At 41.1% G+C, this 25,743-nt stretch overlaps 1 protein-coding gene and 1 long non-coding RNA gene across 2 annotated transcripts; both read left to right on the forward strand.

Annotated features, from left to right (window-relative positions):
- Positions 1-4,498: 4,498 nt before the first annotated feature.
- On the forward strand, positions 4,499-7,986 carry LOC111611609. Its single transcript, XR_002754115.1, has 3 exons — positions 4,499-4,639; positions 4,771-5,497; positions 7,523-7,986. It is a non-coding gene; the product is annotated as an uncharacterized LOC111611609 (long non-coding RNA).
- A 2,359-nt stretch (positions 7,987-10,345) lies between these two features.
- Positions 10,346-24,934, forward strand: traf7 (TNF receptor associated factor 7). The gene is made up of 22 exons (XM_005802782.3): positions 10,346-10,557; positions 12,953-13,106; positions 13,373-13,424; positions 13,514-13,605; positions 13,728-13,844; positions 14,635-14,727; positions 16,374-16,407; positions 16,494-16,707; positions 16,793-16,927; positions 16,997-17,092; positions 17,173-17,294; positions 17,984-18,057; positions 18,532-18,580; positions 18,655-18,782; positions 18,890-18,972; positions 19,063-19,102; positions 19,184-19,300; positions 20,720-20,842; positions 22,021-22,140; positions 22,415-22,546; positions 22,687-22,806; positions 23,976-24,934. The coding sequence occupies exons 2-22, from the start codon at positions 12,999-13,001 to the stop codon at positions 23,988-23,990; spliced, it is 2,064 nt and encodes a 687-aa protein (XP_005802839.1). The 5' UTR covers positions 10,346-10,557; positions 12,953-12,998; the 3' UTR covers positions 23,991-24,934.
- The last annotated feature ends 809 nt before the right edge of the window (positions 24,935-25,743 follow it).

Below are 25,743 nucleotides of genomic sequence, written 5' to 3' on the forward strand. Positions count from 1 at the left end.
TGCGGCGAGTATTTCAGCTTTCATTTCATCCGTAACGACGTATCTGACAGATGGGGTCATTTGTCTGTTTGTGCCAAACATTTACAACAGAGAAACCCCACAATAAGTCAGCCTTTGCTAAACATTTTCCATGGATGGATTGATTAATGGAACGCGACAATGAGGTGTATTTGTTCGGATCCAGAAAATACCTAAATCTAATTCTACAACTTTCCAGACTTGTAAACTCTCACCCTCTTCTCATGTCTCACCCGATCGATACACTCGGCACCAGTTTTGGTCTGAGCTCTATTCGAAAAAAAAAAAAAAAGGGAAACAGTTGTGACGCGATACAGCTGGTATAGAGGTGCAGTTGACGTGCCTCTTTACATGAAGTTGCTGTCTAGATATTAACTTTACCATTAAGAGTGCCAAATTTCTTCTTGTCTTTTTGAACTTCTCATTCACAACTTTGATTGTGCAGCCTCATCAGAGTAGGAGGCTTCCAACTGAATTCCCGGCCCGCTTCTCATATTACCAGATATCTGCAGAGACCTGGTGCCAACTTACAGACATCTGCTGATTCAGCACAGCCTGGACACTTAGTTGGGCCATCCGGGCTGAGAGTCATTTGCTGTACACTCTGATGATATCATGGCAGGAACCACAGGAGAGTGGCCAGCATGCTGATGACCAGAAGAAGACAATAGCTGTGTGTTTAACGGCGTTGCACCTTTCTAATCCGAGTCAAAACATGGAATTCCTCAAACGTCCCAATAACATTTGAACAACCACCTTCTCCTTTTTTGACCTGAGCAGGTAGACGTTTCTCCTTGCAGTCCTGCTTTCCACACTCTTTTATTGTTTATTAACATTTTGAAGGTGGGCGTCTGAAAAACAAGACCTGACAGATTCATTTTACAAAAGAATTTGAAACATCTCCGGGTGGTAATTTGTTAATTTATGTCTGTTTTCACACAGAACCTTGATAACTCTAATTGTTTTCTGTCCTGTAAACATTGCCTTATCACAATGTATCTCAGAAATGTCCACCGTTGTTTCAATGATACTTTCATCGTTGGTAGAATCCACCTCCTGATTGCTTCTGGAAGGGGTGCCATCTTCTTTGGCCAGCTGCTTTGTACCAGGCGTAGGGTCATTCTGGAAAACCCTAACTATGAACTTTATCCAAAGTAAACGTAGGCACAGTGCCTGGCTCCAGAACGGCTACAGTTGAAAGCAGATACCAGACGCATACCCATTCCTTCTCCCTTCCTGACAGGAAATTACTCTAAAGGTTTCCTGTTTTAGATCAGCAAGGATTACCAAAATATTTTCCATTTTGTAAACAAACTTGTGATCAGGCCCCAAATCTGGGTGTAGATCTGAACCGTCAGAGACAGATAAAGACAATTACAAAGTCGGTCTTCTATCACTTGAGGAGCATTTCCAGGATTAAAGGACTAATGTCACCATCAGGATCTCAGTTGCTATGTACCACAAGTTTGGAACTAAAGTCCAGAAAACTGCAAAGACGCTGAAACAATGAGTTCCTTTAAAATCTACCTGTTTGTTGTTGCCTTTAATTAGCAGTAAGTGGAACATTGATAAACATATTTGATGTGTATTTGCTTTATGATTTTGATGAGGGGCATTTGACATAATGTAACATGTGTAACTTGTTTCATAATTGATTACTGGTTTATGTTTTTATGTTATAAAGCACCTGGAAATAAACCTACCTTTATGAAACAAAAACCAGAATAATGAGAGAGTAGAATTCTTGCAACTTTCGTCAAATTCAGAAGCAGACATACAGTATATTCTAATACATTGAGTTTGTGTAAGGATCAACATTTCTAATTTTAACTTCAATTTACAGGAAACAAATAAAGCAAGGCTAAGATGACTGAAATGTAATCTCTAGCAGATTTTCTTCAGCGCTCTCTCTGGAGTGTTTTGGAGCAGTTGGGGACTTTAGAGTGAATATTTGGAACCTCCTGATGACAAAATTTTTTAAAGTCCAGTCTATAAATAACCAACACATGGACCAATTTTTCCACATCCCTTTGAGACAGGATGTTTCTAATTTTGGCAATATTGTGGAGGCGCAGAAAAGAAGAGCCAAATCCTTACTTTACAAAACAAATTACGCTCAAGTAAAGAGAGGATCCCAAAGCGGTACTAGAAACCAAGGAAAAGCCACAAAAAATTTACAAAACGCAAAAATGTGTAGGAGTTAGAAGAAAATTATTTTACGGTGATTATACCCATTTAAACTTTTTTATGTCATTTTATGTGGGTTTTTATATGATGGACGACCACAATTAGGTTGTGAAGAGTAAGGGAAAAGGACTGTTTTCTCAAAACTTTCATTTTGTTTTTTGTTTTGTTGCATGCGAAGGTTAGCATTGTCACTAACGTTAGCTTTTTGTCCAATTTTGAATTAAAAACTAAAATAATCTTACTGAGGGAGTTAAGTTAATTTATTAGTTGCTAAGTTACTTACCAAACTTAGTGAGTGGATGTAGTTAATTTTACCCAACATGCCAACAAAATTATAGCATTTAAGCTAACATTAGCTTTTTATCTAATTTTGAATTAAAAACTAAAATAAGTTTACTGAATGAATTAAGTCAATTCATTAGTTACTTACTGAACTTAGTTAATATAGTTAATTTTTTTAGCCAACATGCCAATGCCATGATAGCATTTAAGCTAGTGTTAGGTTTTTAGTTAATTTTGACTCAAACAAAAAAAAACACTCAAATATTTCGCACACAAACAGAAGAACATTCAGTCTGTTGCAGGTTTAAGGCTTAATGTTTATTTTGTGATTAATAAGTGATTTCTGTGGTAAGAGGAGAAAACTATAAATATATCGCTGCACTTGACTTTACTGTATTTCTAGCTCGCTGTTACTGTCTCTGTTGTGGAGTTGTTACAGTTGTGGAGTCACAATGTCTGGGATCATGAGCGCCCCCTGCCATGAGACAAGAGAACTGCCTGCCTCACCTCGAATCTGTTCTCTGAAGTTTCTGATCGCTCCTCAGCTCACGACACACGTTACACACACAGTTGGTAACAAAAAAAACACTGTACATTATATACATACTCTAAAATATACTAAGAGTCCAGAACAACCAAGTCCAGAAAGTAAAGGTGAACTCTGAGGTCAAGGTGGACCTGATGTGAAATGACCAAGGAGGAAAGCAAATCATAAAAAAGTGAGGCTGGAAATTATCACACAGTTTCTGGGAGAGATAAGAGAAAAGGTGCATCAGCTCTTTGGTCACAGACACAAACATGCTAATAAGTTTTAACTACCATCATTTTAATTGAGCCACAATTTAAAAACAGTGTCTGACTTTCATCAGTTTGTCAGTAAACAATTTTTTTTACTACTTTTGTCAGTTTCTAGTTACTTCTGTTACCATTGTGGCTCTTTGTTCATTAACAGAGGAACCAACTGTGTTATTCATGTATATTCATGGTCACTTACAATCTATGTACACAATTTCCCCCATATTTCCAGTTTTAATTTTCTATTGCTGCTATTACTTTTATTATTATTAATAGTAATATTACCACTGTGTGCAGAGACACGTTCCTGCTTTTATATTTGATTTTTAATGTTTAAATGTTAATAAATATGTAAACTTATCTGCCCCAGTTTTTTTTTTTTCATTTTAGTTTAATAAATTTGCTTCTTCTTTATCGCCGAGTGAGAAATGTCCCCAGACTTAGTCTTAGAAATCTGGTCACCTTACTCTTTGTGTAAATGTGGTGAATGAAATTTTAGTAACATCAAGATTAATCATGTTGTGTTTGTTTAAAAGGGAACAAAAATAAATGCATTAAGATTTAATATGGCTACACATAAGTAAAAAAGAAAGAAGTAAAAACACTAAAAATCAGAAAGTGTGCACAGCGTAGCTTCACATCATCCTGACCAGTGGGCGTGCGTTCAGAACAAGAGCAGCCAGTTTTATTGCACTTTACTGGAACTGCAACATAACTCCATGTATGTGGAAAAATAATAATCAGTGACATTTTCCCTTCAAACGGGATTAAAATCAAATCATTTTGTTCAAATTGTTGGGAAAATTTACTTGTTTTACATTTATTCCACATTTTAAAGCGAGCCCTCATTGTTTCCAACTGAGTTAAGTTGGTTAATCCAACTGAATATGTTCTTATGAAAGACTCACTTCACTATCTAAAACAATCTTCATAATTCATCTATCTATAATAAAAGCAGTATTCTTTTCCAGAGAGGCATTCTTTCTCAGGAATTTGACTGAAAAACAAATCAGTCCGTGAATAGTGAACTGCTTCTGCTTGCGTGCAGGGAGGCGGGGCTTATTCAAAACTGGAAAACAGACAAGTGTACACACACGCACGCACGCACACACACACACACACGCACAGATGCGAGTGCTAAGTGAGCAGCAGCAACACTTAGAGACAGGCCCTTACTCAGCACCGATCATTAATTCATGACGTTCCTCTTAGACGGAAGTTCTCTGGAGAAACCTCAGCTCTCCTCCATACGTCCAACCGAGCGACGGATACAAACATCCATCAGGCATATGGAGGTGGAAAAAGAGAGATTTTAGTCGAGGGGGATGATTTAACGAGTGTTTCTCTCTCATTCTGTGTGAGTGTGTGTGGCTTCTAAAAATAACCACCTCCCTCTACATCATGTCCCATAAAGGGAGTTTTTTTTTTTTCTCCCATTCCAGCTTCAAATCTTTCTCATCATTCTTTTTCTGCTCTCTTTCACCAAAGGCGCCCCAGCTCCTGACCTCGGCTGACGTCCCGGCACGACAAGTCGGAAGTTTTTTGCCGTTCTTCTGCGGCTCCCCTCGTTCTTTGTCGGGTATTTTTAAAGCACAAAGGGATAAGTCGACGGTTTCACGGGGAAAAGTTATTTTTAATGCAGCAGCAACAACAAAATGGAGGCAGTGTCCTTCTCTCCCTCCAGCTGTTTCCATCATTCTGCTGTTGCCCTTCACCTCTCTCCCCCCTCCCCCCACCAGGCCTTTTCCTTTGTCCACCAGGCTGTCCCTCTGTAATCCACTGTGTCTTTTTTTGTAGTGGTACAGCATGTTGCTAAGCTGCACTTTGGCCCCTAATGGACCCAGTCAATGGGGCGAACTGCCACCCTGTTGTATCTATCCAGGTCAAGTGTGACCGTGTGGTGTTTGCGTGTGTGTTTGCGTGTGTGTGTGTGTGTGGTTTTGGACGGTGGCCAGATTCGAGGATTGTGTGTACAGCTTTCCTCTTTGGCCTGCTTGTTGTTTGGATGTGTGCTTAATGGCGGCGCTGCACGTTTGCAAAGAAAGATAAGCGGCTTTTGAAAGGCTGCAACTGATCTCAGTCGAGTTTGATGTCCAGCTAATCCGCCGCTACGTTTGGCGGCTTGATTCTAGATTCCTGCGACGTTCAGAGGGCCGATGATGTTCCGAGGAGGAGGTCAGACCGTGCGAACAACTTTGATTCTCTTTTCTTTCTTGTAAGAATTTTACAATTAATGTGTTTTTTTTCATTAATCTGAAAAACCTGCATTTATATACAGATGCCCCTTGTGACATATCCTTCGCTAGATTATTTTTTTTAGACATTTGTGTCCCCTGGACTGACTTTGTGTGGCCCTCAGCCCCCAAAATTACACAAATTAGGGCTTTAAAATTAAAATCTGCTCACAAAAATGTTAGATGAATCACAAACTGATGATCTTTTCCAAGTTTTTTGGTGGCCTTATATTTTCACGATAAATAGGAGCACTGACATATTCTACCGTGGTGCACACAAATCTGCTTTTAACTGCTCTGGTAAAAAAAAAATGTTTAAGTACAATAAGCATAAAATGAATGCTGACCTAGATTCTGTCTTTATTTATGAGAGTAGACTAAATATTTTTCCAGTTTTCTTCGATCGAGTCCTAAATAATAAGCACTTTCGTTTAACAAAGAAAAGAAACAAAACATTTTAGGTTTTGGATTTGTGATCCCGACATTAAAGTTTGTGGCTGTTACCCAAGACGTGTGGAAAAGTTCAGGCAGAATAAATCACTCTGCACGATACCAATTTGATGATTGGAGTTGAAAGTACACATTCGCAGTTCAGCATTCACAAACTTGCCTAATTCGTCTGTTTCCCTGTGGAGTGACACTGCTAAATATTCGTGGAAAATTCGTCCATCTGCGGACTTTTTCGTGGAGCACATGTGAGACATTTGAAGGAAAAACGCAGCTTGGGAAGCTGAAATAATGGAACAAGAGGGCGATGATGAGATAAACGTAAGAAAAGTCACGTTTGACGAAGGTTTTCTGTGTGTCGAGTTGTGTTTTCTCTCAGCTGTCAGACGCAGGCTTATTTGTACAGAAGGGAGACGAGTGTTTTGTCCACGAAGGCGGACACACTTCTGAACCCTTCTGTGGCCACACATTGAGAGACTGGCACCGCTTTCCTGTCCACGCCGTCAGCTGTTCCAAACATCAGAAGGAAAAGCGAACAAGAGCTGACTGCAGGGCTTCGGAACTGGACTCGCACCCTCATTTGTCAGGCCCGCTTTTTCAAATTCAGTCCCGCTGCGTTAAAGAGCAGAAACCTTTGGGGTGCCGGAGGGGCTTATGTGGCAGACCAACACTAGGAAAGTCCAGAAGACGCTGCACAAGTTAGCTCAATCTCTGTCAAATCGTACGGAGAGCTTTTGTGAGCCTCAATTTTCAAGTCCCGTCACAGATTCTCATTTGGATTTAGTTCTAGACCAGGAACTAAAGCCGTTTTTACCTTTGGTCCAGCTGAGCGAAGCTGCTTAAAGCCCCAGAAGCTACATGATCCCTCACAACAAAATCACACTTTTCAACAACATCCTTTGATTAAATAAAAAACAGATATCTGGAAATGATCACATTTTTCCATAAATGGGAATTAATCTGTTTTTTGTTTTTTTTAAATATAATGGAACCTTCAAATTTGATAGAATTTCTGATAATGCATATCATGCAAAAAGCATTCACTGCATAACAAGTGAACTTGACACACAAAGACAAATTTATCAATTACCTTTTACACTTGCTAATGCTAACCCTTTTTGTTGCTAGGCTTTGCTAGATCCTTGCCAACCCTAACCTTTCTTGTTGCTATAGTTCTTGCTCACTAGTTTGTGGTTTATGACCAAATCAGAAACAAAATATGTTAAGGATATAAATTCTTCAAACATTGTGCTGTCCCCACAGTAAATGCAGATTCCTATTTTTCCTTGGTGGATAGAAATGTTCAACAAAACAGGCAAAAATTTAAAAAAAATTAAAAAATCACCCCTGTCCACATAAATCTGCAACTGACGGACCCGCCTGCAAGTTTGCGCTGTCCCATAGAAAGCAGATAAAGCTCCTAATGGAATGGGCTTCCACTAATGGAACGCCGAATCGTGCGTGTCTGTGTGTAGCGACTGTGTGCACGGATCAACAAAGCTGCATCTTTTATTAATGGCCACATTCAAGCACAGCCTTTCTTTCCCTTCTATTTACAGCTCAGCCTCTGTGTCTGTACATGCAGGCATCTATTCAGTCGCACCTACTGTTTCCAGGCTACAGAGCTGCACTCCACAGCCCCGCGCTGCTGCTGCTGCTGCTGCTGCTGCTGCTGCTGCTGCTGCTGCTGCTGCTGTTATAGAAAAGTCTGCTCTGCTCTCCCAGCAGAGAGGGAACAGTTCTGGTTCTGAACACAAGCACGCTTTTATCTTGGCTCTCTGCATTTTATTTGGTTTTATAAATGAGAAGTGTGTCACTGAATGAGAAAGTTAAACATTGTGTGGAACAATAGGCAAGTGTAAGTGGCGAAAATAAAGTGTTATTTGGTGACTTTACCCCCCCATACCTCTTGTTTTTGCTCGTGTTTTTTTTTTTTTGTTACTTCACAGTTACTGTACCCTTTCCTGCACAGTGACACATTTCTTGATGTTTCTTGTCATAATCAGGCAAAAGGACTTTTGTAAGAATTAATACTTTTTTTTAAAATGTTCAATGTTTTTTTTTGTTTGATTGTTTTTTTTGTTCCAGCTTCAAGGTTGTAATTAATTGAAATATGTCGGTATTGTAGTTACATTGACATCCAGGAAAGCTTTTAGCCACTTCTTCTGACTACATCTAGCTGAGTGGCGCCCTCTTGTGGACACAATAATGCAACATTAAACAAACAGGTCGTCACACTGTGTGGAGTACATCTAAAAAATATATAGAATATAGAGAAAAGATTAGATATCTTCTACATTTCAGAACGTTAAACTCATATTATATAGATTCATTATACAACATTCACTCACTCTGAAAAAATTTGTATATTTTGGAAAAAGTTAAAATGTTTGGAAGCTGATGACGTCACCCTCTTCTCAGATAATTAACTCCAAACACCTGCAAAAGTTTCCCGATCCTCCGACGGACCTGAAGGAACATCGAGTGGACAGACGCACGCAGCCATTAGAACGTCCACGTGCACAAACTCAAAATTTCACGTGCAGGAAGTTAGGCGGTGGCGTCGCTGGAGAAGACATCGCCACCTGATGGCGCAAGTTCTGTAGGAAATGAATTGAGAGTGAGTGTTGTCGTCTCCCTTCGGGCTGCTGAAGGACAAACAGACCTCCTTCCTCTACTGCTCTCCAATTAGCATTATTTGCTGTTATTTCAGATGTTAACTTTGTGTTTTCTCTGGGGTTTTTTTTTAAATCAAGAAAATTATAGACCACCTTGAGGATCCTCTAATTGAGAATGTTATATAATATAGTAACTTCAGTCAGAGGCTTCTTAAAATCGCTGTAACACAGACTGCTGCTGGAGATTCTTCCTGCTGGGGGAAGAACCCGGATTGTGACAGAGGACATGGTCCTAAAGCCAACGACCTCTCAAATATCATCACGTGGCCTAGGGTCTCCCAGTTAAAAGTACCCAGGTAGGTCTGGCTTAAAATGAGGAAACAGAAATAGTATGCAAAATATATTTTATGTATACATTCTTGTACAATACTAAAAATATACTTTATTATTCTCGTTTAAAACCCAATGAAGGACAACACTAGAAGCAATCTGAGACACAAACGAAAGCAACTGCACACCAAATTAATAGCAACGCAGATTAATGACACAAAATAATGTTAAAAGAAAAACAAATCTCACATTGCGACAGCCCAGTCCTATAAAGCTGTGCCCAATCAGCTAATTCATAAAAAAAAAAAAAGAAATATGAACTGTCGTTCTGGTTCTGTAGTGCTTGTGCTACAACTCCAGCTGACGACCAATTAACCAATTAACCGAGAGCATATAAAAAAAGCACCTTGGTGAGAGCATAATATGAAACAGCAGCAATCTGTAATACCCAAAAACGACAATAAAGTGTCTGCCGACAATAATAAAGCCATATAAGGTAAAATGAAAAACTGTACTTTCAGATGCTGCAGTAAAAAGCCACTGAAATGCATCCAGCTGCACAAATATCCAGGCTCCAAATCCTGGCACGGCGCCAGCGCTCATCCAACCGAGATCCAACTGCTCACCATGGACCCGACTCTCGCAGCTTGCCGGGCTCACCCGGTACCTATAAACACCAATGAGCCCGACAATGCTGTGAAACGGAAGTGAAGATGAGGGGGAAAACGGGGCGTTGATGTCTTCAAGGGCCCGAAACGGGTCCTTGAAGACATTTCATGTAAACACTGTTCTCAGGTAATAAACCACCCGGTTACACCGCCCACAGCCATCAGCATCGACAACAACTCTAAAGAAACCGTATAACAACATTTAATCTCCTTTTAATACTAGTAATGTGTGTTCTAATTGAACCGAATGTATTTCATCCCTCCACTTCTCAGTCTTTGTATTGATTTTCCACATAAAGTCTCAAAAATACAGAGACGTTTGTTTTTGAAACTTGGCAATATGAAAAAGATCGAGGGGTTCAGTGAAAAATCTCATTTACGGTTTAAACAGTATTATTTATGCAGCAGCGGCCTTGAAGTTCTACTCGAAAACTTGAGCCCGTTTCATTTCCGAGCATCTCTTGATATCTAGTTATTACAGTCCAACTGTTATTTCAAGTTTACGTGACCAGAATTTGAGTTGAAACATAATGTATGTGTTATACTTGTACTTTCTCAATAAAATGTTTTTTTCCCCTTATTTGGAATCAACAATACAAAACGTGTCCGTCCGTCCCGCTAGACGTAGAAGGTGATGCAGACAGTCTCGTGATGGTTCGGTTTCTCCGGGAACCAATCGGCACTCGGCATCGAAAAGAAGATGTATATATTAGGAGAGGCTTCGCTTTGCTTTGCTTTGCGCAATTTCGACAGCCACCGAGTCCAGGCTCACCTCCTCATCCTGAACTATGGATAATGTAGTCCGACTGCAGCGCCGAGGCTACTCGTTGAGTGAAAGCGGCGAGCGTTCTACTACACCTCCCAGAGCACACCGCGGCATTCAGAGCTGGAGCTGCGCGTGAGGTAAAAAAAAAAGAAAAGAGGAACGTTTCAGAATTCGCCTTCAGACTTGGAGCGTCGCTGCGGAAACAAATAATGGTGGGTTTTCACTGGGGGTTTTATTTTTACGAATACATATTAGAGAAAACGTTTTAATCTGACTAAAACGTGGCTGGTGTGACGTTGTCGTGGCTGACAGAGTTTGTCAAAGTCCGTCAGTAGCAGTGATTGCTAATAAGAGGAAGAAATTAGCTTGCGTAAGCTAGCAAGCACATCTTAGCTTGTCAAGACGAGCAACTTTTAATCATTAGTGAAAAGTTAGTGGTCAGTGAAAACGCTTTAAGTCGTGTTTTTTTAAAAAAAGACTTATCTGTCGCTAAACGCGTGTATATTCATGTGGCCTGAGCATTTAGCTGGAGAAGTTTGGTTGTGTTTCGCTTTGTTCCGCCCCCTTCCCCTTTATGGGAACCTCCAGGATTGTGACAATAACAGATTACAGATCTCGACTGCGGCCAGTTACAACAGGGGCAGATAGTCCGCATACCTTTCTGTACACATCAGCGGCTGTCTGGTTCGTCTGGGGGTCGCTGTCACCCCTTCCGTCCCTCCCACTGCTGCCTGTGTTTCTGTCTCTGCGCTCATCCAGCCCAGGAATGTAGGATCTGCACATGTCGGCCACTTTTCCTCACAAGACTCAGCCTCTGTCTTTTTTCCCCGTTGTTGTTGTTGTTACAGAATCTTTATTATGTTAAGAGTTGATGATGTTCATTTCTTTCAGGTTTTTGAGCGGGACAGCTCCTCTTTAATTTGCATATTCTGAACATGTGTAGCCTAATTGGTTTATGCTGGAAGTTTGTTTGTTTTTTTGTTGAGAAGAACAAGATCAGGAAACAGTGAAGAAAGTAACATTTCAGGAGGCAGAGGCGCTAGGGAAGTCCACCAGTGACCCCACCGTGGTTTTAGGTTAAGAAATGTTAAAAGTTAGAAAAATTGCACCAGCAGGTGTAAAAAAACCCCAACATATCCAAGTTGGTGTTGTAATGGAAGTGAAACATTAGTGTACTTGTGCCAGTGAAGCCAGATCAGGCCTCATTACCCATCTGACTGTCCTGTGCCTGTTGTGTTCATGGAGCTCATTGTACATAGTGTGTGTTTTCCTCTGTTTAAACATCAGTTCAGTTTAATAAAATGTGATTTTTCAGCTTTTGGCTGGACCTTTAGAGTATTACATAATCTATTGTGATGGGTGGCAGTAACGATATATATACCACGATGTGCTTTTGGTGTAAAACTTACCATAGCAGCGGAAAAAAAACCCCAAAACACTTACTAGTTTAATCTTAGTATTTCAGCTCTGTTTTTTTTTGTTTTTTTAAATACATCTCACCATATCAGAATGATCAGTGATTACTTTTAAGCTTGGGCAATTAAACTGGGCGCTCTCTCTCTCAGATTCCTCTAAATCTATACTGAAATGGTGTTAGTGGTGTTGATGTTCGGGGCCCCAAAGTGAAATCCTTCTCAAGTCCCCATACAACCGTGGGCCGGCCTTGCACGATGAACCAGAGCCGCTGGACCGCGTAGGTCCCTGCTGGATGCGAGGGACAAACGGGGACATTTACTTTATGTGGCATTAGTTGGAGACCAAGCTTTTCCATTTGCTGACATTTGAGTTGTAATGCGCACAGAGGCTGTGTTTGTTTTGGTTGCCTGGGTTTTATGGGATCAGTTTTTCTGATCGCCAGCGGCTGAGATCTGCCTGTCTGGAGTGGAGCAGAAGTAGAGAAGGCATTTGATATGGCGCAGTTTGAGGCATTGTGGCGGCGCAAAAATACTGCGTGTTCCGTGACTACAGGGCGAGGGTGACATCTCCTGAACCACCAGCTTACCGGGGTTCACATACAAAAACTATATCAAGCTGCAATGCAGACACAGAGCCACATGGTGCCAGAACACGTATTCGCCAAGTAAAAAAGATGTAAAAGCACACACCATACAGGAGTCTTGACTCAGAAAGATATAGCATCCTCACAGCACGCTCAACCTGCACCTCTAAAAGCGTCGCTATTTGCGTTTCACTGTTCAATGCATCAACTATAAACCCCATCTGTCAGGAGCGACTCCGATCCGCTGGTGTAGTGGAACAGAGCGCAGTAAACACACTCGCAGTGAGGGGTTACTGGTGTATGAAAAAACTTGTTTAAAAAAACAAAACAAGCAACGCTTAGCCTGAGCTCAAACCTACACCCTTCAGTTAGCAATTTAAAGTTCACGACAGGACAATTAGAGTGAAATTGCCCCAAATCGGAATCAGCAAGTTGGGTTTTTTTACAGATTGGTGATCGGCCAGAAAACTGCAATTGGTGCAGTTTGATACTGTTTGATCTTTTTTGTTTTTAGTTGCAGATGTTTCCCCCTGTGTCTGACGTGATTCCATTCCGTTCCTCCACCATTATTAACCTAACACGCTTCATTTTCTTCCTGCTTTTCCCAGCTGGCTGCCTGCGTTTCTGCCTTTGTGTGTGCGTGACGTCCGGGTTATGAGCAGCAGTAAAACGCCCCGCTACAGCCAGTACTCTGGAGGAGCCGCCGCCTCAACATCCATCTCCAGTAGCCCCTCCTCCCCCCCCGCAGACTCGGGTGTTGGGGTAAGATATAACCTGGGTTTGCTTTGGGGTGTAAATTTAGGAGAAGTGAACGAGAAAACCGGAACAGAGGTAACAATACCACAACGCAAAAAAAAATCCATAAAATTACACGCAGCCTCAGAAAATGTTCCTGCCTTCTTTCCAGATGTAAAACACTCAGAAAATTAAATAGAAGAAAATAGTCTGAACAAAAGAGTTTTATATTTTCTGATGGAAGGTGATCATTGCTCTGTACCCATCCCGTCATTGTCTTGTTCATGTTGCAGAGCATGATGGAGGCGACCTTCGGCCCCACCTTTTCTTCCTCTGGAGCTAAAGGTAACACACCAAACGCCGCCTTTCCCAGACTCCCATTTCTGCCTCTTACTCCGAGCTCATGCGCTCAAACTGTGTTGACGTTATTTCAGCAGAGAGCTCCAGCACCTACAAGCAGCACAGGAGAACCCCGTCCTCCTCCAGCACTCTGACCTACTCCCCTCGTGACGACGACGACGGAATGGTAAACGGGTCACACCCTCCCAGAGCGGTTTCAGATCAGCTGGTGTCTGAGGTTGAAACCCTCCCCGCGTTTCACGTCGCAATACTGTATGTGACGGTTCACCTCTTTCTTCTCCTCTCTAGCCTCCCATTGGCACGCCTCGGCGGTCTGATTCAGCCATTTCCATTCGCTCGCTTCATTCCGAGTCCAACATGTCGCTGCGCTCAACGTTCTCTCTGCACGAAGAGGAGGAAGACACGGTGCGTCCTCACGCTGGAGCAAACAACCTTTCCGCTGAAAAACACATTTGTACCTAGTATTTTTTGTCTAGTTTCTAGTGCAAATGTCTTTGTGCATTTTTTAAAAGACAAAACTAAGTTACAAGGAACTTCTCAACAAGTTAAAGTTGCTGGTTTTCAGTCAAAAACTCTTGAATATTGGTAAAAATTTCTAGTTTAACTGGCAGATTTTTGTCACATTTTACGACGCAGTAATAGATCCACGCTTAGAAAAAAAAAAGATTACGGGAATAAAGTTGTACCAGAATAAAGTCATATTACAACTTTATTTTTGTAATACTTTATTCTTGAAATGGAACTTTTTTCTCATATCATTTCGACTTGATTTTCATAATACTACTATGACTTTAATCTCATAATATTACAACTTTATTGTCATATAATTCTGACTTTCTGCTCATACAACTTAATTCTTGTAATTTTAGGACTTTATTTTTGTGATTTAGTTTTCAATGTTTTTTAAAAGATTTTTCTAACTAAGGCCCTAATACTCTGCATAACGTGTTTCTTCAATATTCAAAATGAACTGACTTTAAACAAGCTTCTTTATCTTGCTGAAAAGTTACTCGCAAGTTTTTGGGGGATTTTTTTTTGTTTTGTTTTATCATTTCAACTTTACCAAAATATTTGCACTAGAAACCAGTCCAAACTACGTGGTAAGATGTAGTGTTTTGCAGCGTATTTAGACATGTCAGGGGTCTGTCACTCGCTGCTGTCCCACATACACAAACCACGGTTTCTATGTGAACAGGAGCCGCAGGTGTTCGCCGAGCCGCCGTCTGTAAAGCTGTGCTGCCAGCTGTGCTGCAACGTTTTCAAGGATCCCGTCATCACAACATGCGGGGTGAGTTTAGCTTCCGCCTTTTCTGTGATTTTACTACGTTTTACAAAGATTCGCTAAATATAACACCACTAGAAAACCTCTCCATTACTGCATTAACTAATAGTCATCTTCTGTCCACTGTAATTGAATAGTTCAATAAAAAGAAATGGGCAATTTTTCACTTGTCTTTCATTTTTTAATGCCGTTTGAGACGCCTCAATAACCCGTCTTTACTCTCTTTGAAACATGACTTTATTTATTTTTTTCATTTATAGATTGACTTTATTCCTTTGATTCATATTAAATCACATTGTTTTTGTTCTGTACTAAATGCACCTGGCAGAAATATTCAGCCATTCTCACAATTTGTCAGATTACAACCAACTTCATGCTTGGCTTATTCAGATTTAATTTGCGAAACCAATAGAAACTAAAAGGCAAATAATACATTGTTTGAAATGACTTCCACACCAAATAAAGTGTGGCATATAAATTCACCCCCCTTTACTCAGACACCCCTAAACGTTAACGCTTTCAGGGATTCCTCATTAGCTGAAGAAAGCTGATCAGAAATCAAACAGGAAGTCCTGGTTGCAGGTTGAGACGAGACGTTTAGGGAGCGCAGCAGGCGTGGGAAAGAACGACCTCAGGTCACATGAAACCAGGAGGGAACTTATTGGCCTACATGTGAGACGTGGCGTGTGGTGGAAAACTAACAGTGAACATCACTCTGCAGAAACAAGGTCAAATACTGTGGTGGAGGTATCATGCTGTGGGCCGCCTTTCTTCAGCAGGGAGAGGGAAGCTGGTCAGTGTGTTTTAGAGGATGGATGGATGGAGCTGCAAGAGGAAACTATTTTACATAATTCTCCACAGATATCAGCATGCCATGGAAAAAACATGCATCTTTTGCAGGAGTTTTATTTGTTTTTTTTCTTCTTCAAGTTTTTCCCTTTATTTTAAAACCTAAAAATGGATAAAATTGTGTTTTTTAAAAATCATAAAATTTTCTTTATAGTAAATATTTGTCTGAATTTCTAAGTTATCTTTTTCCAAAAGGTCGTCGTGGAACATTTGTGGCTCAGACTTGTAACTAAATATGAAGTCATTAAAAAAAAAGTAGAATAAATTCTTAAATGTAGTTAAATATGAACCTTTTTTTTTAGCTCCAAAAAATCTAAAATGTTTGTGTTTCTTACTGTATGACCCCGTCTGACACTAAAGACAACCGTCTTGAAATCTTCTTTTGATAGTAAGTGGTAATTTGAAAAAGCAAAACTTGTGGTTATTTATAATAAAGTAAGTACAGTACATATCTTGTACTACAGGTTCACAAGTTGCAGTTTACTGGCCCATCACCGATCTTTAAAAAAAAAAAATTTTGGCCGATACCAATTTAGTTTCTTTCAAAATGGAGCAACTTTTCTATGAAAGAAAAGTCGCTAAATATAGCGACAGAGTTGCTAATTAGGTAACAGTAAGGTGGCTATTGTTTGCTCATGTTCAGACATTTGCGGTGGTAGATAACTAACAGGGTTACATGTAAGTATCGGTTGATCTCCCAAATTGAGGAAAATCTGTGCTGATTTATCGATGCACCCCTAGTTTAGTGACAGCTGAGGTGGCAGAAAACATGTCAACTTTCCGTCTTTCTCCTCCCTCTGCAGCACACGTTCTGCAGACGCTGCGCTTTGACTTCAGGTGAGTCCTGAACCTATCGGCGTTTTTTTGTCTTTTACGAACTAGTTAGCCCACGCTGTTTTAACGCTGCCATCGTCCGGTCCCAGATAAGTGCCCCGTGGACGCTGCTAAGCTAACCGTCGTCGTGAACAACATCGCCGTCGCCGAGCAGATCGGCGAGCTGTTCATCCACTGTAAATACGGCTGCAGAGCGGTGACCAACGGCGCCGTGGCCCCGGCAGCCTCGGTGGCTGGTAAACCCGGGGCCCATGAGGTGGACCCCCTAGGCTGCCCCTTCACCATCAAACTGTCCTGTCGCAAGTACGCAACAAAAAACGTCTGGCAAAATGCTTGCCGTTAGGTTTAATATTCAACTTTCAGTGGCATTTTGAACTCTTGTGCGCAGAGAGCATGAAGCGAGTTGCGACTACCGGCCGGTGCGTTGCCCCAACAACCCCTCCTGTCCCCCTCTCCTCACCATGAACCTGGAGGCTCACCTAAAGGAGTGTGAGCACATCAAATGTCCGCACTCCAAATATGGGTGAGCGCCTTTACCTCTCCGTCCAGCGGGAATCCGATAAAGCACTTCAACGTGTCGTCTTCCCAACAGCTGCACGTTCATAGGCAACCAGGACACGTACGAAACCCACCTGGAGGTTTGCAAATTCGAGGGTCTGAAGGAGTTCCTGCAGCAGACGGACGACAGGTGAGCCCAACTCCAAACGTCGTGTTGCCTGAAAGGTTGTGGAGTAAGAGGTTTGAGCTTTTGTCTCGGTTCGCGTCTAGGTTCCATGAGATGCAGCTGGCTCTGTCTCAGAAGGACCAGGATATCGCTTTCCTGCGCTCCATGTTGGGGAAACTCTCCGAGAAGCTGGATCAGCTGGAGAAAAACCTGGAGCTCAAATTTGGTAGGAAGACGCACATGTTAGCCAAGTTTACATTGACCACGAAATTGTGCAAATTGAAACGATGAAAATAAGTTTGCTTAATGGAAACTCTGCGATTTAGAAAACCCTCGCGTTTCTGGATAAGATGAGGTTTTTCAGATGCATCGAAATAGATGAATTTTGGAAGACAAGTTTTGCATCATATGAGTCGTGTAATCAACAGTCAGGTGTTGCTACTGACAGAAACGAAGAAGAGGATGACAGGAAGTGGTAGGAGAATGATGGTTTTTTGGGGGGGTTTTTTGGACAATGTCCTGCTGGCTCCATCAGATCACAATAAGTTGTGACAGAGAGATGAGCGCTAGCACCATGGCAACTGTTCACATCTGTCGCTGCCATGACATTTTAATTACTTATCACATGAACCAGCTTATTCATGTGTGACTTTAATTTCATTTCTTATTTCATGGAAACAAAGCAGTTGCAAAATTGTGTTTGAGCATAGACAGAGATTTGTGCACATTTGTAATGAAAACGCAGCTAACGCTAACTTCTGATTCAGATGCAGCTTGTGTGCACACACACAACAAACACAAGCTGCATTCGAATGACATTCCTCTCAGAGATAATCAGGTCTGCTGTCCTAATTCCACTGTAGATGACAGGATGCTAAAATGTTTAGATTTCCTGTGTTTCTCTGTGTTTTTAAGACATGTTGGATGAGAATCAGAGTAAACTCAGTGAGGACCTGATGGAATTTCGTAGAGATGCCTCCATGCTAAACGTAAGTCTAGTGATGATTTTCTGAACCATTTTTTATAAGTAAAGTTTTGTTTGTTTATATAAATGTACCAGAAGCAATGTGACAGAGAGAGCAGTCGCTGCTACCCAGCCCTGATCAGCTTTATCGATTAATTTAATTCTCTGCTTCAGAAGATTTAGTTTGTGGAAAATGTGGATTTTTTTTCTTTTTTTCAGTAATGTACTCTTTGGGCTTCTGTAGTTTAGAGTGACGTCTTCCCACCCAGAATCTATTGTCTTAATTTTAAGCTGCCCTCATTAGCACATTTAGCATTGCTAATAGCCAACTCTGTCTGCATTCCCTATAGAGTAAGAATACCTTTAGCTTAAATGTGAAATCTCCAAAAGACTCCTGATGTTTCCTGTCTCTACAACGAGACAGCACTTAGGGAAAAAAAGATTTCTCTAAACTTCTCTAGTCAAAGCACCGGCCTAAACGTTGACCGTCTCTCCTCAGGACGAGCTGTCTCACATCAACGCCAGGCTCAACATGGGAATCCTGGGCTGTAAGAATCCGCCTCCTTACACTTTAGCTCACCTTCCAAAGACAAACACAAACCCAGCGTGTCCCGTCTCCTAGCTTACGACCCGCAGCAGATCTTCAAGTGTAAGGGGACGTTCGTGGGCCACCAGGGTCCGGTCTGGTGTCTCTGTGTCTACTCCACCGGCGACCTGCTCTTCTCTGGCTCTTCTGATAAAACCATTAAGGTAGAAAATCCCACTTCAATCAAACAAAACCTCTTTATTTATTCATACCGAGGTCGATTTTTCTTTTTTTTATTATAAAAATCATGCGCTATTTCCTGTCTGTCAAGGTGTGGGACACCTGCACTACTTATAAGTGTCAGAAAACCCTGGAAGGCCATGATGGCATCGTGCTGGCCCTATGCATTCAGGGGTAATGCAACACACACACACACCGTTCTGTTCCTTTAGCAGCTCCATCATCTTTGGAGCAATGTGACATTCTGTGTTTTTGTCGCCACAGTAACAAGCTGTACAGTGGATCTGCTGATTGCACCATCATAGTAAGAATCACTCACCTGCAGCATCAGACGCTATCCCGGCCTGCAGGAACTAAGAGTGTGTTGCGTTCACTTGTCACGTAGGTGTGGGACATCCAGACCCTGCAGAAGGTCAACACCATCCGTGCCCATGACAACCCCGTGTGCACGCTGGTCTCCTCCCACAACGTGCTGTTCAGCGGCTCCCTCAAGGCCATAAAGGTACAGAAAACGTCTCTGTTCATCCCACGTGGGTTTAGTTACCGAGTTACTGACATGTTGGCTGGAAAATGGGATGTTTGTAGATGGAAAAAAAAACAAACAACAACTTCTTTTTGTCATCAGAGGGTCAAATTTAAAAGTGTGTGTACACCAGTTGAACGTTTCCACATTTTCTCATGTTACAACCACAACCTGCTATGTGTTTTCTCCAAAAAAGTAAGTAGTTCACGATTGCAGACAAGTTGTACATGGATTACACTTTTTTCTTTTCCAAATAAGAATCTGAAAAGTGTGGCGAGCATTTAATATTTAGTAATTCATATTTGTGTTAAACTTCTTTTAAAGTTAAACCCCTAAATAAAACCCAGTTTGTACATTCTCAACATTATTTTTTATTACTAATTAGTAATAAAAGTAACAGATTTGCCCCTTTATTAAACTTTCTAAACGACATGCAAAATGCTTAATGTATTATACAGTGATGATGTCACAGGGAAGCAGGCGATATTAAATAACGGGTTTGCAGAAAAATCAGCCCGGTTTTATTAGCTGATATTTACATGAGTAATCCACCATAACTACTTCCTTAAAAGTCTGAAAATCATCCAGTAGCCGCGTCTTCGACCATAAAAGCACGTAAATTCAAATTCCAAAACTAAATTTGCTTGATGGAAGCAGGACAGTCTTGATAAAAAACCTCACGCTTTTCGATGAAAAGGTTTTGCACGAGGGTGAGGTGGTTTTTCAGCCGTATCTAAGTGAACATATTTGTCAAAACTGCAATGGAAACCCTGTTTTTTTTCTTTCTTTTTACATCGCGACGCTTATCTGTAGGTCCTGGCCTCTTTGGACGATGTGCCGCTGACTCCACCAGAGCAACACACAGTTCATCTAAAGTTGACTTTATCATTGGAGAGTGTTGGATCTCTTATCTCTTCTGCTCAATCACTGACTGTCATTTCACGCTGTTTCTCAGTCAGCCATCAATATTAGTTTTGACCATATAAAGTAGAAGAACATTGTAGGCAGGTTTTCCGGTGACTAGGCTGAATGCAGGATATCTCTAGCCTTGACTTTTTGTTGTCATGGATACAAGACATGGGGCAGAGGGCCATTGTGTTGCTGCTCCTACTGAGGGACTTTCCTATGTTGCACAACTTCCTCCCCCCAGTCAGACCCGTTGCTCGGCGCGGTACGTGTCCACGCTCAGGTTCAGGCTCTGCGTGGTTGTGCTCTTAGGTCACTGTGTAATAGTTTCAATCCTCTGACTGCAGTTATTGGTGACTCATTCTAAACTCAGATTAGAAGGAGCAGTAAAAAGAGCAAAGCCTTTAAAGCTCGTTTCACAACGGTCTTTGCAGTTTGTTTGTTTTTTTCCTTGTCTCTCATTGTTTGCGTTGTGTTTGATTGCGTCTCCAGGTGTGGGACATTGTTGGGACGGAGCTGAAGCTGAAGAAGGAGCTGACGGGGCTGAACCACTGGGTGAGGGCGCTGGTGGCGTCCCAGAACCACCTGTACAGCGGCTCATACCAGACCATCAAGGTACGCAGAAACACGTCCTGGTGACCTCATTAAACGTTACAGAAAATCAACTTTTCTTTTTTTTTTTTTTAGCTTTACATCATGCAATAATGTCATTTCCTCATCAAAAACATGCCAGGAGTGTTACTTTGATTCTTTCATGCATGTTTGAGGAATCCTCTAATCTCCCGTGGCAACCATTCAGCTCTCCCTCGACTCGGCTCCTTCAGACTAGCCAGCAGTGACTAGCAAATGAGCTCATTATACGATTTACTTCTCAGTGAAACGCTGGTAAAAACATTATTAAAGGGTTAATAGAAGAGCCATGTTGCGATGACTTCCTGAAGGCGGAGCTTCAGAAAGATCATCTGTTTCAATGAGGATTAAATGGCGGCAATAGAAAAACATCAGAAAGATATCATCAGCATTAAAGTATTTTTTTTAATTATTATTATTTTGTTTCTAGGTTGACTTTTAAGAATAAAATTTGATATCTACTACCAACGATGTTGTTTCATGTTAATATCATGTTAACATATGTAATCGTCCTCCACTGTTCATTTAAAAACGGGTCCAGTTATACGTTTGGCTCTGTCGGTCTGAAGGGGGCGCTGCTTTCAGAGCAGCAGGCAGATTGTCTGGAAATGTTTTGGTTGGCAGGTGGAGCCGCGTGGTTATGAGCCAGGGACGAGATCTGAGTGGGGTTTGGCTGTGGTTTTATTTTAGCTTCTGTCCATACAAGTAAAAATAAAAACATGAGATGTGTTTGTTTTGTTCTTTTTGTTGTTTTTTTTAAGTTGAAGCTTAAATGATTTCCAGGCCTGTTGGGGGAATAACCAGGCCAGTTTATTCCGTCCTTTAAAAGGAGACATGTGGACATGTTCAGCTCTGAGTGAGCTGGTACAGCTGGTGTTTATTATTTATTTACTTCAAATAGGTTTTTAAAACAAAGAAAACAATTCACTTACCACTATTTTCCTATTTGAAAAGAATCAGAAAGAAGTGAGCACTTATTTAATCCTCCTTACCTTGATTTAATGACATGCGTCTCTGCCGTCCTGGAGGCTAAAAGAAATGTCCATCACTACTTAGTTGCGTTTCCAGTAAAACAAACTCTAACTTGTTCAACTGGTCTTAGTTTTACTGGTTTGTTACGGTGCTCCACTGGTGTGAGTTTTGGTCTAACTCTGTGTTTTCAGATCTGGGACATCCGCTCTCTGGAGTGTGTTCATGTGCTCCAGACCAGCGGGGGCAGCGTCTACTCCATCGCCGTCACCAACCACCACATCGTATGCGGCACCTATGAAAACCTCATCCATGTAAGGCTCACACACACACACAACACCCCCCCACACGCGCGCGCACACACACTTAATGAGAGACTTAATGCTGTCTGTCTGGTTGATTAGAACCAATTTCAGTTTTCTGGCCGATCTCTAACCAGCCTGACCTGCTGATGCCGAGTTTGGCCAATCATCACTTTTCCATTTGTTTACTTTTTGTCAGAAATGTTGCTAACTATAGCGACAAAGTGGCTAAGTTGGCGCCTGTTGGGTGACTGATGTTGTTGCTGATGGTGTGTGTCCGCTGCAGGTGTGGGACATTGAGTCTAAGGAGCAGGTCCGAACCTTGACCGGCCATGTTGGAACAGTCTACGCTCTGGCTGTCATCTCCACTCCGGACCAGACTAAAGTGTTCAGCGCCTCCTATGACCGCTCCCTCAGGGTGAGTCACACTCTGTCTGGGTGCGTGTGTGTGTGTGTGCTAGAGAAGTACACAGGGTGTGTTTTGACTATAACACAGCCCGGCAGGTAGCTAAAGTGGAAGCCTGTGAAAACGCTCTGACTTGGCGGCTTGTGTTGCAGGTGTGGAGCATGGACAACATGATTTGTACCCAGACTCTGCTCAGACACCAGGGCAGTGTAACGGCACTGGCTGTCTCCAGGGGGCGCCTGTTCTCCGGAGCAGTGGACAGCACCGTTAAGGTAAAGCCAGTCGTCAGGCTGCCACAGAGCAACCCAGTCAGTAACCTCCTTTAACCTCTCTTTGTAAAAAATAATCTGCGCTAGAGAATATTCACGAGTGTTCTGCCAATTCTAGACACTCACTTTAAAATCATTCACAGGCTTCATTACTGTAAGGTGGAGTTGCATCAAATTTTCCCTAACACATCCCCACTGTGTGGCAAATGCTATATTGAAGAAGTCACACTTCTCCATTCTTACTCTGTGTACAAAATGAACCCCATTTGTGGTCTGGCATATTCAAAAGTTTATCAGATATATTCCGTACAGAGTTGAGGCTCTGATTGTACTCGGAGTTTCTGTTCAGCTTTCTCAATTTAATAAATACCAACAACAATTATTATCTTATGCCTTTATCATAGGAAAAAAGCTAGTGTTGATGTTCTGGAAAAAATCAAAGGCTCTCTCAGGTGGAAAGAATACGGTTCTCATTAGCAAATAACTTAAAGCAATTTGTATTGTCTTTATGTTTTATGTTCAAATCAAAAGGAGGACAAATTTATATTGTTGTTTCAATTTTTATGTCTGATTCCTCAATAAAATTGACAACAAAATGATCTGAAATTTAAAGGTTTAGTGTTTATATTTTCCGACTTTATTCCCAATTCTATCGACTGAATGCCGTCTTTAGTTTTTCTCTTTTCTTTCTTTTTAACAAAAACTGAATTTTAAAAGTCTTCAATCTGATGCTCTGCTCTCAGCTAAACCTTTTTTTGAAGGACATTTTTGCTTCCAGAGACTTCATGATTCATTTTATTTGTTGTTTTTTTGTTTTTTTATTTCGTTTTGGATTTTTAAAAATGTCTTTCAGTTTCAGGGTTAAATGTTTATTAGGATTTAAAGTTTATTTTTCTTTCAGAATAAGTGCTTGCATTATTATGACATCATTACTTGAAAATGATCTCAAAACAACAATATTATCGTTTATTGCAATAACTACTGGGACAATTTATCGTCCAGTAAAATTTGTTATTGTGACAGGTCTAATTTTCACCTCATCAGACGTGTGTTCCAAAGATTCATGGTGAAATGATAAGAAACTGGCCAAAAAAGAAGCAGCTAATTTGTCTGGAAATGTTTGGAGTTTGGAACTGGACAGAGAAAAGTAACCAGTCGTGTCTCTGTCTCAGGTGTGGACATGCTGAACAAACCCTTTGGCTCTTAAGGCGTCCAGCAGACGATGCGCTCCAGTAACTTCTCCAAAACGCTCCACCAACATCTCTAAGGATGACTCGCTCCCTCCACCGTATTCATCGCCGGGTCCGACCGGACCGGCTGCCTTACAGCCGCACCTAACCGGACAGAACGGAGCAGGAGGCGGACGCCCCGCCCGCCACTTTCGGAGTTCTTCTACTGACGCCCGACGGTCAAAGACCGGTCTCACTCCAAAAATCTAACTTTTCCGTGGCTTTTGAAGATGTTGTGGTTTTTACTGTAAACGTTAAACTCGACCACTAAGGATACAAACACTGAAGTGGTCGGTTTCATCTTCAGCGCATTGTCTTTTTCTTTAAGCGGCCTTTATAAAACAGCAACATGTTTAGCGTGAAGGATCTATTAGTGCCATGATTCAGCGCCTGTACAGCTGAGAAGTTGGTCTTTGTTCATGCATGTGATGTGCCTGTCGAAGCGTAAAGGAGTTTTTTTCTTTTTTTTCTTTTTTTTTAAATGAGTGCCATATATTAGAGTTGTATCGATGCGTCTTACACTCCTTTCTGTTCTCAAAGAATTATGAACAAACTTCAGAATAACACCACCAAAGTAGTTAACTGTAAATAACTTTAAAAAAAAATAAAACAAAGGCAGAGATGGACATTAATCTCAAGTCTTGATGTTTGAGGACCCATATTGGGTTGACAGTAATAAAGAATATGAAATACAGACTGTTGATATGATCATGCATATTACACATTTTAGCTATAAAGTTTTGAAAGTGTTTTTATTTCAGCTTATATTGACTGTAGCTTTGGTACAGAAGAAGGAAAGAATGAGACAAAGTGTCTTCACTGAGCGGCTTCAGTGATTTCTTGTATACTTGTAATCATTTAAGGTCGACTTGATCACTGATCAATAAAACTGTTGTACTCTTCGACGGCCGCTGATTTGTTTGATTTAATGTGGATATAATTGACGGCTGGTTCCATTTAGTGTACGAACCTCACCTACGGCAAGCAGTTTAGGTAAATATTTGATTTTTTTTTTTAATTTTTACCAACCATCGGTATCACTTGCTGGCTTCAGCTTTTAATTGGTGCACATTTTAGGCTTTACTAGTTAACATGTCAGTCAAAAGTACAGTATTTTTTCCTCTATACTAGTTAGAGGTGCCAGTTTAGTTTTTGTAGTCACCATAGATAACTATAGAAGATATTCCCAAAAATCTTCAGAGGAAACTAGTCGGCATTTTTGAGTTTTTTAGTCAACTACTAGGGATTGTTGTGCATTACTAGTTAACTAGTGCACAATTTGCTGCACTACTTTAGCTATCCATGCTGAACATATTTTAGTTGTTTGCCAGTTTTTTCTTAAATGTTCAACATTTTAACCTCTAATGGTTAAAATCACTGTTGCTACGAATCTACTATTTTAGTGACGACCAATTGACTAGTTGGTAGAATTTGTCCTTTAACATACTAGGATTCTTAAATTTAATTAGGTTACTGGTCTCCCCTTGTTGAATATTTGTGGGGGGGGGTTTGTTGATAATTCTCACTCAGTTTTTAGCTGACTGCAGTCTGTAACTTTGCCACTAAGTCCTGAGCCTGGAACTGTCAATGCCAAAGGAAGAATACTGGTTATTCTGGAGAACTTTTTGATACAGTTGCATATGGAAGCCTATTTCCACTTAAAAGAAAAAACAAAAGACCAACAAGAAGTCATAATTATGTGCCTAAAACT

This window comes from Xiphophorus maculatus, chromosome 16 (assembly GCF_002775205.1).
Source record: "Xiphophorus maculatus strain JP 163 A chromosome 16, X_maculatus-5.0-male, whole genome shotgun sequence".
Lineage (NCBI taxonomy): Eukaryota > Metazoa > Chordata > Actinopteri > Cyprinodontiformes > Poeciliidae > Xiphophorus > Xiphophorus maculatus.